The following is a 16,983-nucleotide window of genomic DNA, read 5'->3' as shown; positions in this document are numbered from 1 at the left end:
GGGCCCATTCTGTCTCGTCAACCCTATTTACCTACCCACCATTGGGCCCCCTCTTGCCTACTGCTTCTTTTCTTCAAAGGCCCAACGGCCCACACTAATGCTTGCAACTTGGAAGATTGCTGCTCATTATATTTCACTAATGGTGTCCACATGCTTGCTTACTTTGAAATTATCTACAATTTATATATTATAAGAAGTTATTTTTTTACCGTACAATATCTTTTCTTATATATTTTTTATTTTATTTAAAGGATATACGATAAAAAAAAAATTTATATTTTTTATAATTGTTGAACAATAAATGTGAAAGATTAATTCCACATCAAAGACAAAAAGAAAAGAAAAGTTTGAGAGAAAAGATTTATAAATTTAATATTTTAATAGAGAAATGTTAGAGAAATGGTCCTCAGTTAATATTTAAAAATATGAGATAAAATATGTTATTAAATTATTAGACTAAAAAATTTGAGTTAATAATTAAGTGATGACTAAAAATAATAAATTCTATAGTTCCTTAAAATTTTTCATTTTAATATTTTGAATTGGATGTGATATTTTATGTAACATAATTCATCTCATGTAATTGTTGTTTGATTCATAAATAAAAAATAAAACATATTTTATAGCAAATTATGTATCTTTTTAAAAAATTTTTACAGCAAATAGATTCTTCACTATTCTTTATCTATAAATATGAATAAGTGATTATAAATATTTTTTTAACTACATGTTTAATGTGTCTTAAAAATATGTAGGTATTTCTCCTCTATTATTATGATGAACAAAAAAGACAACGCGGTGTGATTTCTTATTAGTATTGAATGATTGATAAAAGCACAAAGCGAGTGTTTGGTAAACAATGACTATCTTAAACAACATGAACAATTACCAATCAAATAAAAATACATTACACCCTAATTTAATGCTATTAATTAAATTTACTCTTTTAACTCTATTAATTCACATTTTTTACACATTGTTCAAAAGTATTGTTGATTACCTATACTTTTCCAAAGCAGAAGTTGAAAATGTTTGTTGGATAATATAGTTACGTTTGGAACACATCCATAACTAGAGGTCCACATTTTTTTTATATATGTATATATATTTTTTTCTATATATTATTATGCATGGCGAAACAAGAGCACTAATCTGTGTATTTTTAAAGTCACAGAACAGAGTCTATGGACTCAGCTTCATTCTTCCCTCATCCTTTGATTGGCCACGTCATCACCAGCTCAAGGTATGTGTGTCACTATTTTTTCTTGATTAATTTGCTGAGTTCAAAGTTGAAATAAGCTTGACTATTATTCTTGATTATTTTGCAGCTTGCAACAACGATCATATAGCAGCCATCATAATAATCACAGTGGGAGATTTGGCATATGGAGGAACAACAGGTTGTTGAATTCAGCTTCTTGTGCTATTGGATATGAATTCTTTGATGAAAATGGTAACTTGAAAAGGAACAATGAAAATGGGTCCCTCTTAGGTGATGCTTCAAAACAGTTTTCGTCTTCTTCTTCTTCTTCAGCACCATTTGGAACATTGAACGCTGAAATAACACAGGAAACTACTGATTTCTTTGTGAGTGATGCTGAAGGTGATCCAGATTGTCCCTCTAAGGGTTACTCTTCCATTGAGCAAGCACTTAATGCACTTCGCCAAGGAAAGGTAACAGATTTATATCAAGTGTTATGTTTAATGTTCTTAATCTAACTCATTCATTTTTATTTTTTTTCTATTAGTTTGTGATTGTGGTAGATGATGAAAATGGTGATGTTGAAGGAAACCTTGTAATGGCAGCATCTCTGACTAGTACCAAGGATATAGCCTTTTTGATTAGGCATGGATCAGGGATTGTTTCTGTTGGCATGAAACAAGAGGATCTTCAAAGACTCAACCTTCCTCTCATGTCACCAGAAACTGAAGATGAAGATTCTTCAGCCCCAACCTTTACTATCACAGTGGTAAAGTGTTATCATAGTCTTATAGGCCTAATTCTACTTTGCAAACCATAACATTATGCTTTTCATTAAAAGGAATGTTGTTTTCACCTGAGTAGGATGCAAAATTTGGAACTTCAACAGGCGTATCAGCCGCGGACAGAGCGAAAACAGTTCTTGCTCTATCATCTCCAGAGTCTAACTCAGAAGATTTTAGAAAGCCAGGTCATGTGTTTCCCTTGAAGTACAGAAATGGTGGGGTTCTAAGGAGAGCAGGTCACACTGAGGCTTCAGTTGATCTGGTTTCACTTGCTGGATTGCCACCAGTTTCTGTTCTTTCAGCTCTTGTTAATGATGAGGATGGTTCCATGTCTTCTTTGCCCACTCTAACAAACTTAGCATTGGAATACAACTTTCCTATTGTCTCAATCACTGATTTGATAAGGTAATATATAGAGGCATCATTTAGCATTATCTAAACCCAGTTAATTTTTTAATCATGTGATTGTGTGTGTTAACTAATCTCATCTCAAGGTACCGGAGAAAGCGCGAAGAATTGGTTGTAAGAACTTGTGTTTCAAGGTTGCCTACGAAATGGGGTGATTTTGAAGCATATTGCTACAGCTCAAAGTTAGATGGAACTGAACATGTGGCTGTTGTGAAGGTAAGAAAGTTGATTGAACATGTTGAATATATATAGTTAGAAACTGAGTGATTAAGTAAACACAGGGAGAGATAGGAGATGGACAAGATGTGCTAGTGAGAGTGCATTCAGAATGTTTAACTGGTGACATATTTGGATCAGCTCGGTGTGACTGTGGAAACCAACTAGATTTGGCAATGCAGTTAATAGAAGAAGCAGGAAGAGGAGTAGTTGTGTATCTTAGAGGTCATGAAGGAAGAGGCATTGGACTTGGTCACAAACTTAAAGCCTATAATTTACAGGACCAAGGACATGACACTGTCCAAGCCAACATTGAACTTGGTTTAGCCGTTGATGCTCGTGAGTATGGGATTGGAGCCCAGGTCAGGTCCATCATTCACTTTTCTTGTTTGGATACTGTATCTAAAACCATGAAAAACTTATTGAATACCATGAAAAAAAAAAATGTGCAGATTCTGAGAGACATAGGAGTTCGAACTATGCGGCTAATGACTAACAATCCAGCCAAGTTTGTTGGTCTAAAAGGGTATGGTTTGGCAGTCATAGGACGTGTTCCTGTGTTGACACCAATCACGGAGGAAAACAAGCGATACCTCGAAACTAAAAGGATAAAGATGGGTCATGTTTATGCCTCTGATTTACAAGGATCATTACCTGGATTCAACCATGATTCAACTGTAAATAAACAAGACTCACAAGAGAATACATAGTATAGTCTACACAAAATTTATTGCAACAAAAGATGTCTTTTATGCCATTGTTACAAAATTGTTTCAAAGGTGTCACCCCCAACAATAAATTATTCATGGCATTCATCTCTCATGATTGTATACATTGTATTACTCAAATAAACACATTTTTCATTGATAGACATATATATTTTTTTTTCAAAAATAATGCAACAGTTTCCTACTTGGTATTTCTAAATTTATTCCCACCATTGTTAAGCTACGATAACCTCGCAAAAAAGTATGCAACATATACACAAATACTGCGCGCGCAGTGGGATTCGAACTTCCGATACTTGCTTAAAAAAACAAGTGAACTAACCACTCAACCAACCCAACCCAAGTTAGTTATCATTATTATTCTGTTTAATGATTATTTTTTTTCGGAAAAATAATAATGCTTCTTTTTTTTCTCTTGGTCTTGCTTTTCGGTCAAGCATTGTCTTTTTTTTCGGTCCCAAGCATCGTCTATTATTGGATTTGGACAAGCAGACCCGTTTTTTTTGGACTGTTAAGTATACCATTATATAGGCTAAGCCCATAGTTCAAGAGTAAAGCCCAAAGTAGCCCAAATAAAATTGGCCCAATAAAAAATAAACCAGAAATGGGGTAGTGGATACTCGTATAAGAGTCGGGTGGTTCTTCTTCTTCTTCTTCCCCGATTCAAACCCTAGCTACTACTTGCAGGTGCGTCTCACCTTGCCGCACACCATAACTTATCCTGTGCTTTGTTGAACATCTTTCACTGAACCTTAACTTCATTTTCTTCTTTACTTTCAGGGTTCCACCACAGGTAAGGTTCGTTCATCTTCCGCAGAACCATGGCCCCAGCTAAAGGTATTTTCTTCGTCACCATTACTTTCTCTTGAGCAATCAATATTCTTATTTTGTACCGAATTGACGCTATAGATTTGTGCCTTGCTGCTTCTTTTTCAAAATGCAATTTTTTTCGGGGAAATGAAATGAGCTGTGTCCAACCGTAGGGAATCATATTTACCCCCTTCTATAGTAGATTCTAACCTTGGAGCATTACTTCAAATTGCATATTTACAATGAAATTATAACTAGAACTTGTTTGGTGGCAACTATGATTGAAGTTTTAGTGACAAAGAATACTCTGTTGCGTTAATTTGGGTCCTACATTATGCTGTATTATCATGTGGTTACCTTCATAAAGTTACATTGAGGCTTTTAGTTTAAGTGGAGATTTAGATTAAGAATGTTACAATGGGTTGATAACTCTGTTTTATATGCAGTTGATAGTTCAAAGAAGGCTGATCCAAAGGCTCAGGCCTTGAAAACTGCTAAGGCAGTGAAGTCAGGTGCTACCTTTAAGAAGAAGGCCAAGAAGATCAGAACAAAGGTCACATTCCATCGCCCTAAGACTTTGAAGAAGGATAGGAACCCCAAATACCCCCGCATTAGTGCCCCACCAAGGAACAAGCTTGACCATTATCAAATTCTGAAATACCCTCTCACAACCGAGTCGGCAATGAAGAAGATTGAAGACAACAACACTTTGGTTTTCATTGTTGACTTGCGTGCTGACAAGAAGAAGATCAAGGATGCAGTGAAGAAAATGTATGACATCCAGGCCAAGAAAGTAAACACTTTGATCAGGTGAGCCTTTATGCAGTCATTAGTAATTTGAAATTTGTTTATAATCAAATCACCTATCTTCATATAAATTTATGTGTATTACTTTGTTGTAGGCCTGATGGAACCAAGAAGGCTTATGTTAGGTTGACACCTGATTATGATGCCTTGGATGTAGCAAACAAGATTGGAATCATCTAAGGTGTTTCCTGGCTTTACCCGGATCACTTTTTATTTAGATATTAGCTATGGTGGTAATTGATGGATACTATTGAAACAAAACCTAGTTCTAAATTTTTGCTGCTTGTTATTTGGTGTACTTTGTTCCAGTTTGAATTAAGTTACTCGTTACAATATCAATTCCGATGAGTAAATGAGCAGGGATCATTTTCCAATTTTCGGGATATTTTATTCTACACATCTTATTATAAGAAGTTTGCTATCCTCGTCATATCATTCTTGCTAGTTGTGACTATGTAAATTTATTTTCCAAGGGTAAAAAAAAACACTTAAATTAAAATGTAAAAATTATAAATTGAGTTGTCACATGTTGGTCAAAAGTAGAGTTTGGATTAACCATGATTTAAAGATGACTATGTTAATCGTAAATATATAAAGGTTGGAATACATATGTTTATTTTGTTGTATTGAGCAATAATGAGTCAAGGAGTAGGCTCTGATACCATGGTAAGAGGCTCACAACACTTTGATAAACAAACAAACAAATCCGAATGGTTTGAGTACCTGGAGCCATCCAAATCAAAGGTGGCTGGCTGGTGGTTACAGTGTGTGTGGTCTACTTGCCCAGCTTTGTATGACCTCGGACCGAACGGATCGGATTAGTTCATCGCTGTCTCGGGAAAAGTCTTCCCTCCTCAGAGTTTCCAGCAATGGATACAAAGACACTGAATACCCGGCGATAGCATCTTCAACATGATGGACTTGGGACCTGCAAAGTGGGCAATTTGAATGAGACTGAAACCATGCATCTATGCAAGAAACATGGAAAGCATGAGCACATTGAGGAAGCAGCTTAAGCTTCTCCCCTTTTTCAAATTCCCCGAGACAAATGACACAATCTGCGTTAATAGACTTGTGGTCTCCCACATTTTCGAACTCCGACACCGGAAGAGAACTTATCACGGAGCTGTCTAAGCCGTCGCTTTGTAGAGAAGAGATATCAGGGAAGGACTCAATGACAACTTGATGATGCTGCAGATCATTAGGGGAGCTTGAAGGGTTAACTTCCGAGGAGGAAGGACACCTAATGAGAAAACGGTATGCTTTCAAGAAGACACACAAGAGAATGTCGGAGAAATTGACTACAAGGAAAAGAATACAGCAGCCTATAAATAAACAAAGTACTTCCCTATCCTTCCCTTCCATCACACATTTTAATGGAGAGATTAGTAACACTTGATGAGTTTGTAAAGGCCTTCAATTGAACTTAATAGAGAGCTTAAGTAAAAATGCGGGAGATAATGTCTAAGTACCAAATGTGGACGTATAATGTGGGAGATAATTTTCAGGAAATAATAACTCGCCTTGTCTTAGTTGATTTCACCGTTTTAAAATGTTGTTTTCCAACATTGTTATTTCCGTATACTACTTTGATATAACTCCAAGTCAAAAGTTTGAAACTAAAGTAATAATATATATCAAAATAAAAGTCTCCATAAACTCAAAGGTTCAGAGTGGGACTACATTATATCAAAAACCTTGGTATGCCATTTACACCAATCGTTTCTAAATTCCATTTACAGAAAAAGACTCGCTAAATCAAATCCTTTGTCTCACAACCCTTGACGGGGCACACTTCATGACTCCAGAAACATTTGAAGTCAACGGCAAAACATTGTTCCAAGAACCACCACCACCGAAGTTGAGAACAGAGGAAGGTGAATTCCAAGAACAAGTGTTTGTTGTTGTTGCAAAGGAATTTCCCAACTCAATGATCCCACTGGAATCAAGTCCTTTGACTGAAAGTGGTGGAACCTTGATGTCCTGTAATGGCGGCGGGTTTCGAAACGTGGGAAGAGGCCCCGCCGGAATGAGAGACCGGAGCAATGGACCTGCGTCCACCACAGCATCAAGAAGCTTCCCCTGCTGCGGCAACACTTTCCCCTTGGCGAGACACTCAATCAATGCATCTGCAGGATCAAGATCAGGCTTCTCATAGAAGAAACAACCAGAGTCAACAACGTTGTTAACGTTCATGTTTGAGAATTCTGGTGATGAAGAAACAGCATCAACGGGAGAAGAAACACGTGAGAGGCTGTTTGATTCTGTGATGCTTGAGTTTGCTTTAGTGTTGTTAGCAATGGCGGCAAGTGATACGAGGTTGTTGTTCTTGTTGTTGTTGTTGTCGTCAACACAAAATCCCTTCATCATTTTCAGTGCTTTCATCATCTTCTGAAGCTGGTTCCTCGCTTCGTCTCTCTCTTGTTGTGCCATGTTCAAAAGGTTCGTCAGTTCCACGTTCTCGCTTCTTAAAGTCTCCAGTTCGATTCTTGTTAGGCTCAACTTTTGTCTCAACTCATCAGCACTCTGCAAAAGAAGAACAAAAATGGAACTTCAATTCATAAACAATTAAGAAATCTTATTTTGTTTGCATTAATTAACTGAATAAAAAAGGAAATAATAAACTTGGTTTTATTTGGAAACAGCGGTAATATGGGTATTTACTATTTATAGTTTGAAAATCATAATACATAAAATAAGGGTCAAAGATAAATAGTTTCTTCTTTCAGAAGCAAAAAAGATATTTTTTTAAAAAAATCTGAGAAATGAATCAAGGAACACAAAATTAAGGAAAAATTATAGGCTCAAAATATTGTGAGTCACAATCATGCATATAAATGACAATTTTTTTCAACAAAAACCCGCTTTATGAGAAACAAAATGCAGAAAGAACTAAACTATACTCCATTCTCAACAAAATTATTTATTCTTGAGAGTGAAACTAATTAACCAAATAAACAAAGCCTCCAATAACACACAGAAAAAAAAAATGAAAATGCAAGTGATTAAAAGGAAAAAGAGGTTAGTTATAATGTGTAGTGAGTGAATGGTAGTGAAAAATGAGAAGGAAAATGAGTAGTGATTAATGACCCACCTCGTGATGGGAATTGAATATGGAACCTAAGGGGTCTTCCATGTTATGTTGCAAAAAGCCAAGGAAGAGAAATAATGGAAAAAAAACAAATAGTGAGTGAAGAAGACTTGGGAGGATTAGAGGATTGGATATTAGGTGTTATTTATAGAGAGAATTAACGCACACAAAGACAAGACACAAGAGTAGAGGGAGAACGTGGTGTGGTCCAAGATTCAAAGTCCTATATCCTCCAATAAATGACAATTAAATTAGATAGTGTCCAAAAACTTCTATACAAAAATAAAAGATTAAATAGTTTCCTTTTTTTTTTCTATTACCCGATTTCTAAAATCCCAAAATTCTCCCACTCTTTCAGGACCCTTGTCCCTTCCTTCCTATTGGTTTTGTCCTTATGATCCCTTGATTTAATTTTCGCTTTGTTTTCTTATGTATAATTCATTTTATTTGTTTATCAAAAGGTAAACGCCACTTTGTTTTTAAATTAAAAAGAGTTGAGTTCAGTCGGTGCGCCTTAACCATAGACTATAGGGTCTATTATTTACTTTGATGCGGCTATTGTGATTTTTACGTGAATGCCCCTAGGTCTTTGATAGAGTGCTTAATTGCTTATTTGGGTTGATTTATCTTTAAATTAGTTTTGAGTTACCAAGTTTTTAGTTGAAGAATTTCTTGAAAGAGATTGTAAACATTTTATTCAGGTCTCTTGAACTTTTGATTTACGAATATTTTTTTTTTTTAACCAAAGATAAAGATAGGAGACTCGAACCCCCAACCTCTTAATTGAGTATGGAGAGACTATGTCATTTGAGTTATTACTCATTGGCTTGATTTACGAATATTTAAATTTTTAAAAATTTGAAAATGTATTTAAATTTTTTATTTTTTTTAAATTTAAACATATCAATTTTTTTAGAAATGGCAACACCACCCAAATCTGTAGGTACCTACCCGTTCGGAGCAGGTAATTATCTGTTCCGCACCAGAGCAGATTTTTAGTAAAACGAGTTTTTGGGCGGGACGGGACCGGATTTAAGTACTACTCGTCCCGATATATATATATAAAATATAATTTTAATATATAATATGTGTAATATATATAAAATAATTAGTAAAATAATTGATAATATTTTATCATATTTAAAATTTTATTTTAATTTATGTTATGTATGTGATGAAAGTTATATAAATTTTGAAATTTAACTTTATTTATTAGATTTTAACAATTATAGGAACAGATACCTACGGGGTAGGTTAGGGTTCAACCATTTACTACCCATGAATAGGGTTTTATGCGGGTTATTGTAAGGTGAGACTGGATTGGGTAGAGTAAAAATTCGCTCCTACCCACCCCGTTGCCACCCCTAGATTCCTCATGTTTATTTGGGTATGTCAGACCCAATAAACAAAATCAAACGTGACTTCCATTATACTGACTTGGTTGATACGAATGCACACGTGAGAAAAATTTTTAAATCAGACAAATTTGACCTAGGGATAAATGTGTCCAGATTTTGAAGAGGTCAGGAACTTAAATGTTCGCGGACCAAAAAGTTATGAATAGATTTGTCATTTTCTCTTTTATTCATAACATGTACTCATTGACGGATAGGTCTAAAACGAGCACAATAATTTTGTGCGTATTAGATATATCACATTTATATAAACTATCATATTTTATTAAATAAAAATTAAATACTAATATAAAAGAAGAACATTGATAAATCCTAATAAATATAGAATATCTCAATACATAAATAAATATAAAGTACATAATACAAAAATTATGAGCATTTTTTATTCATTAAAATTAATTATTATGCAATAAATTTTTTATAATATTAAAATAATATTTTAAATTCTAATATAAAAGTATAAATAATTAAATTTTACTTTATATTACTTGACAAATAATTAGATTATTATCTTCAAAATTTATTAATTAACTATTTTTATTAAAAAAATTATTATATAATATATTTTTTTCTCAGTATTTTTTTTAATATTAATATTCTTTGTCTAAGAATAATATAAATATTATTCAAAATTTACTAGCTATATCATATATGTTCGTTTTTTTATTTCTTAGTCATGAATAGTATCGTCAAATTTATTAGGCGATATATATTCTTACCATTTTTACAAGGTTAATTATTATGTTTACATATATATAAGAGTGACAATAAATGTCATGAGATTTAAAAGCATCTCTAATGTTTTATTTTATTTTGGATTCACAAGATATAGTATAAGTATTTGTGGAGTTATATATTAGAATATTTAATTTAAAATTTAATGTAAAATTTGTTATTTTAACGTATAATTTTATTTTAATTTAAAATTTAAATTATTTTAAATTAATTTAATTAAATTGTAAAAACTTAACTAAAATAAAAAATAGAATTATAAAATTAATAATTATATATCATATTTAAAAAATATTACACATTAATAAAAATAAATTTTAAAATATTACCTAATTAAACATAATAAAAAATAGAGTAAAATTGATAAAAATTTATATTCAACTTATCTGGATTTATTTTTCTATTAAATTGATAAGAAAATAATAAAAAAAATAAAGTAATAAAATACAGAGTACAACTGAATGCATTTCATTTATTTGAGTAAATGTTGGCCGAGTCTTTATTACAACATTACAATAAAATAATGTTACAATAATACCATTAGTATTCATTTAATGTGTTTAAACAGGTGGCAACTCTTCTTTTATTTCTTTATTAATATCAATAGCATTTTAAAAATAACATCCAATACAAATTTTAATTTTATATCAGTTCATTTATAGTGATACTCAAAATTAATTCTATTGGAATTGTTCTTAACTTCATATACAAATATAGTAAGATTTATATTGCAAATGTTGTAAGATATAATTTTATGGCCTAATAAATGATTGAGTAATATAATGTTACATGCTTAACAAAATATAATTTTATGGCCTAATAAATGATTGAGTAATATAATGTTACATGCTTAACAAAATTTGTTATTTTTTTATTAATATTTGGCTAATATATTTTTTATTTTTTATGATATTTTTTAGTCTAATAGATAAAAAATTAATCTATTATAAATTTAAATTTTATTTAAGAAATTACTGCCGCACAAGATAAAATTTAAACATTTGATATTTATTTAAATAAATTAGTGAGCTAATTACTAAACCCATCAATCTAAATTGATTCTAACACTTTATACTTTAAATACTAAATTTGAAATTCTAAATATTAAATTTTAATTCTTGATAGTATAATAATAAAGTGTTGACTAATACTAGTATTAGTCCTTAATATTTGTTAAATTATATATTTTCCATTTGTTTGTAAGAAAAAAGTCTTCTACTAACTTCTACCAAAGGCATCACAAAGAGTAAGGGTAGCTCTGTTGATATTTATTGGAGAGATATTCATGCTTTTTAAAAGTATAATTAGACAAATAAAAGAACTTGTAAACTTGTACTTTTGATTCTTAAAAGAAAGTTAGGGGTAGGGGTGCACAGACCCCGCCCGGTCCGAAGGTCCGGTCCGGTCCCGAACACTTTTGGATTAATTTGGTGTGATTTCATTAGATTTAAGGTCGGGTAAGGGTCTCAAAAATAGACCCGGTCATTATTTCGGGTCGGGTCCGAGTCATAGCTCGAGTCACCCGAAGTCGGCCCGGTGACCCGGTCATCATACACAATTAATATTTTATGTTATTAGTGATGGATCATAACTATTCTTATGTGGAATTTAAGTATTGTAAATCTTAATATTTTGTGTTATTAGTCATTATAAGACTATAAGTTAATATTTTTATGTTTAGAATGCAAAAAACTTTAGACTAATGCATAATATTGTGTTATTTGTATTGATTTAAATATTTGGTATTATTAGACAATATTAGTATTGATTGTGGTTATACTTTAGTATTGATTGTGGTTATGCTTTAACTTTGAAGAAGTGTTGGTTCTTGTTATATTTTTCCAAGTGAATTTTACCATGTTAAATAATGGTTGGAGTCTTGAAAATTTGGATATTTTTACATGCTAGCTTACAAGAAGGTATCAACGTAATGTAATGTTAACGGCCCGATTTTTATCTGATTTTTACCCGGTATAATTGTGGCCCGAAAGTGTATTGATTTCATCGGGTTTAGGGCCGGGTTCGGGTCTCATGAATAGACCCGGTATATATTTCGGGTCGGATTTGGGTCACATCAAACTTGGCTTCACCCGGCCCATGTGCACCCCTAGTTAGGGGTACTTTTCATTATCCAAACCTATAATCGAATGCTAATAAGAATGTATTGTTCCTCATCTTAGACGATATATCGAAGGAACTTACTTCACTTGTTGTCCATAAAATATGATGTGATGAAACATTGGATTGTTCAATATTAATGTTGATACCTTAAGCTAATAACATCATTTTAGCAAATTAGTTAGATTGGCTATGCTTTAAGTTAGCTGTAACTAGCTGTAACATTATTTTAGCAAATTAGTTAGGTTACCTATGCTGAGTTAACTTTACTATATAACAGCAACCTCCCACTCCTGATTTGTGAGGTTCACCACTTAAATTTGTGTACCAAACCTTTTCTTTAATCTGAATCTCTTCTTTTTCTTTGAGCTCGAGTCACAAGTTTCCCGAATTTGAACATGGTGCGGTGAGCGTCTTGTGACTCCGTTCGTGTTCCTTCATCTTCTCAACCTCAAATTCTTTCTTCTCTTTTCTTAAACAACTATGGCACACGGGTGAATCCAGGGTCCAACAATAAAAACCCGAATTCAAATTTTTCAATTTCTGATCTTCAAAACCTAGCTCGTTTATTATCTCAAATATCCAACCTTCAATCACATATACCCAGAACTCAAGTCAATTCTATCTCTGACCCATCAAGCCCTTATTTCTTGCATCATGGAGAAAATCCTGGCATCTCCATCATTAACGTTGTGTTAACCACTCATAATTACAGCACATGGTCAAGAGCCATGACATTGGCGCTAAAAGGAAAGAACAAGCTCTGTTTTGTGGATGGAAGTCTCCCGAAACCTCAAGAAAATGACCCCAATTTCATGGCTTGGGAGAAGTGCAATACTCATATAGTGTCTTGGCTAGCTTCTTCGATCAGTGAAGAAATTCTTCATAGTGTAATATGGAATGACAATGCTGCTGATATCTGGCGTGATCTCTAACATCGATACTCTCAGGGGGACGTGTTTAGAATAGCTACACTTGAGGAAGAGTTGTTCTCCATCAAACAAGGTGAGTTGAGCATTACTTCATACTTCACTAAATTGAAAGCTGTATGGCAAGAATTAGACATCTTTCAGCCAATTCCTCATTGCAATTGTGGAGAATCTTGTACTTGTGGACTAAGTGTTGTTAGAAATTATAGAAAAGACCGCTACTTAGTTAGGTTTTTAAGGGGTCTCAACGAACAATATGCTGTAGCGAGATCACATATCATATTAATGAAGCCACTCCCAACAATCAATGATGCCTTTGCACTCTTGACCCAGCAAGAACGACAATTAACCACCCCTGACATTCTTGAATCAAAAACAATTCTAGCTGCTCAATCCAGTTTTGACACCTCTCTTGGATTTCAGCATCTGGCTACTCGAGGGCGAGGTAGAGGGGTTAGAGGAAGAGGTGGCCGTTTTGGAAGGCCACCATCCAAAACTTGCTCCTACTGTCACAAGACTGGTCATCTTGTAGACACCTGCTACAAAAAGCATGGTTTACCACCCCATCTCAAGCAACAACAAAAGCACAACACATTAACAATGAATGTGATGACCACTGCAGAATCTGATGAAAGTAGAGGTCAAATCTTGTTCCACAACAAGAAGGTAGTAGTGCTGAGCTCTCTTTCACTCAAGATCAAAAACAAGCACTCATAGCTTTACTGCAACAATCCCCTTCTCAGTCTCTTGGTGCCACAATCAATTCTTCAGAGTCAGGTATTCCTACTCACACCCTACACATGAGCACACACATATCACATCTCTTGTCATTGAAATCATTTTATTCCAACTCTTGGATACTTGATTCAGGAGCCACTGATCATGTCTGTCACACACTTACTGATTTTATCCACTACACTCATATAAAACCAATTTTGGTCAAATTACCTAATGGTTCTCATACTATCACTTCTATTTCTGGAACCATTCTTTTTTCAAAAGATCTTTATCTTACAAATGTTTTATACATTGCTAATTTCAATTTCAATCTTATTTCAATTTCTCAAATAACTAAAAACTTACACTGCAAAGCTTCTTTCACTGACAAGAGCTGTGAGATACAGGATTTGAATACATGGAGGACGATTGGCACAGCTGAGAAAAATAGAGGATTATACTCTTTGACTATTCAACCCAACACTAAACTGGTTCAAAATTCTGCCTCATCTCTCATTCAACAATCACAAATTCCACATACTACACATGATGGAGCATGCCGCAATGACACTTCTCTTTCCAATAGCACAATAAGTTGCACTAGCAATATTAATAATCTGTGGCACCTTAGACTAGGTCATATACCAAAAGATACTTTGCAATTGATGCATGACATTTATCCTTTTGTAGATGGTAAAGAATTTAAACAACCATGTGATATTTGCCATTTCTCTAAACAAAAGAGACTTCCCTTTCCTGTTAGTTCTACTACATCTAATGAATTTTTTGATTTAGTACACTTTGATATATGGGGACCAATTTCCATTCCTTCAACCAACGGTTTCAAATATTTTTTGACAATAGTTGAAGATAAGAGTAGATATACATGGGTACATTTTCTCAAACTGAAATCTGAAGTTTCAAATTTGGTTAAAAACTTATTTTCTTGATAGAAACTCAATTCGACAAAACAATAAAGGCCATTCGATCTGATAATGGTCCAGAATTTAATCTCACCTCTTTTTACCAATCTAAAGGTATCATTCATCAAACTTCATGTGTAGAAACTCCACAACAAAATGGCGTTGTGGAAAGGATGCACCAACACATTCTTAACATTGCTAGAGGTCTTATTTTTCAATCAAACCTTCACAAATGTCTTTGGCCTCATGCAATACATCATGCTGTGTACTTGATGAATAGAATACCTAGCATTAAGCTAAAGAAGAACTCACCATTTAGCATTTTATATGGAAAGGTACCTGACATTAGCTCCTTAAAAGTGTTTAACTGCCTTGCTTTTGCTTGTACATTGATAGCAAATAGGAAGAAGCTTGACAGTAGGGCCAGGAAATGTCTGTTCCTCGGATTCAAATCAAACACTAAAGGATACATTTTGATGGATTTAACAAATAAAGAGGTTTTCATTTCAAGGAACGTTGTGTTTTATGAGTCTCATTTTCCTCTTATCACAAAGAGCACTAACACTCAAATTGAGAACCCAAGACTTTTGAAATCATCTTTACCCGTTTTTGATGAAACAGATCCTTTTACTATTACATCTCATGCATCACATATATATCATGCACTAGACACTCTCACTCATAATCAGGCACCACCACATAGTTTATCATCTCATGATCAAACATTAGCATCTAATACATCGTCCGATCACACACCCACACCGAATTCCTCAAATTCACTAAATCAACAAACTTTTGATCATACATCATCATCTCCTCCTTCACAAACACCATTACCTCATACACAGATACACACACAATCACAATTGAATGAGAGACCATGCAGAACAAGAAAGCCACCAAATTACTTAAAGGACTATCATTGCATGCAAACTTCATCTTCTAAAGCTATTGCCAATAGTCCTTGCAGGTATCCAATTTCTGCTCACTTATCATATGATGCACTCTCACTATCTCAGAGACATTTTTCCCTCACCATATCATCCAACACCGAACCCAAGTCTTTTGAAGAAGCTGTGAAGGAAGATTGTTGGAAGAAAGCTATCAGTGATGAACTTTTAGCTCTTGAAAGCAATAGAACTTGGTCTCTCACAACCCTCCCTGTTGGGAAAAAGGCAATAGGTTGCAAATGGGTCTTCAAAACAAAGTACAAGTCTGATGGAACCATCGAAAGACACAAAGCAAGACTTGTCGCAAAAGGATTTACTCAAACTGCGGGATTTGACTACTTCGATACATTTAGTCCGGTGGTTAAAATGACAACATTCAGACTCATCTTGGCTCTTGCAGCAGTAAAGGGCTGGCACCTTCACCAATTGGATGTCAATACAGCATTTTTACATGGCGATTTACCCGAAGAAGTCTATATGAAAGCACCACTAGGACTACAAGTCCCTTCCAATACTGTTTGCAAACTTGAAAGGTCCCTTTATGGACTCAAACAAGCGAGCAGGCAGTGGAATTCGAAGCTCAGCTCTGTCCTCACAGCAGCGGGTTATGTGCAGTCTAAGCATGACTATTCATTATTTACTAAACAAACTAGCAACAAATTCACAGCAGTTTTAGTATACGTTGATGATATCGTCATGGCTGGGGATGACATGCAAGAGATTAACAACCTGAAGACACTTCTTGACAAGAAATTCACCATTAAGGACCTTGGTCAACTCAAGTTCTTTCTTGGCATGAAAATTGCTCGAAATAGTAAGGGAATTGCTCTCTATCAACGAAAATATACCCTTGATCTCCTCAAAGATTTTGGTATGTTAACATCCAAACCTGTTTCCACTCCCATGTGTTACAACTCTCAACTTACAAAGACTTCAGGCACTAGACTCGAAGATACAACCAAGTATAGGCAACTCATTGGGCGCCTCATCTACCTTACTAACACACGTCCGGACATCTCTTTCGCGGTCAGCAAACTTAGTCAATATCTAGATTGTCCTACTAATGATCATTATAGAGCTGGCATGCATCTTCTTCGCTATCTCAAAGCCTCTCCAGCAACTGGCCTTTTCTTCAGCAGCGACTCTGACCTCT

General features: G+C 34.1%; 3 protein-coding genes across 3 annotated transcripts; 2 read left to right on the top strand and 1 right to left on the bottom strand.

Annotated features, from left to right (window-relative positions):
- Positions 1-1,096: 1,096 nt before the first annotated feature.
- RIBA3 (monofunctional riboflavin biosynthesis protein RIBA 3) lies at positions 1,097-3,481 on the top strand. The gene is made up of 7 exons (XM_016316525.3): positions 1,097-1,243; positions 1,329-1,674; positions 1,749-1,970; positions 2,066-2,391; positions 2,481-2,610; positions 2,676-2,972; positions 3,063-3,481. Exons 1-7 carry the CDS (start codon positions 1,185-1,187, stop codon positions 3,318-3,320), a joined length of 1,638 nt encoding a protein of 545 aa, XP_016172011.1. The 5' UTR covers positions 1,097-1,184; the 3' UTR covers positions 3,321-3,481.
- Positions 3,482-3,933: 452 nt separating this feature from the next.
- Positions 3,934-5,331, top strand: LOC107613986 (large ribosomal subunit protein uL23). Its single transcript, XM_016316198.3, has 4 exons — positions 3,934-4,025; positions 4,119-4,175; positions 4,595-4,958; positions 5,051-5,331. Exons 2-4 carry the CDS (start codon positions 4,160-4,162, stop codon positions 5,133-5,135), a joined length of 465 nt encoding a protein of 154 aa, XP_016171684.1. The 5' UTR covers positions 3,934-4,025; positions 4,119-4,159; the 3' UTR covers positions 5,136-5,331.
- A 1,232-nt stretch (positions 5,332-6,563) lies between these two features.
- On the bottom strand, positions 6,564-8,161 carry LOC107611905 (uncharacterized). The gene is made up of 2 exons (XM_016313777.3): positions 8,050-8,161; positions 6,564-7,481 (listed from the first exon to the last, which is right to left on the bottom strand). Exons 1-2 carry the CDS (start codon positions 8,089-8,091, stop codon positions 6,714-6,716), a joined length of 810 nt encoding a protein of 269 aa, XP_016169263.1. The 5' UTR covers positions 8,092-8,161; the 3' UTR covers positions 6,564-6,713.
- Between the last annotated feature and the right edge of the window lie 8,822 nt (positions 8,162-16,983).

The sequence above is a fragment of the Arachis ipaensis genome, chromosome B8, assembly GCF_059453495.1.
Source record: "Arachis ipaensis isolate K30076 ecotype BB chromosome B8, ASM5945349v1, whole genome shotgun sequence".
Taxonomy (NCBI): domain Eukaryota; kingdom Viridiplantae; phylum Streptophyta; class Magnoliopsida; order Fabales; family Fabaceae; genus Arachis; species Arachis ipaensis.
Note: the sequence above shows the minus strand (reverse complement) of the source record. Positions and strands in the feature narration are given on the sequence as shown.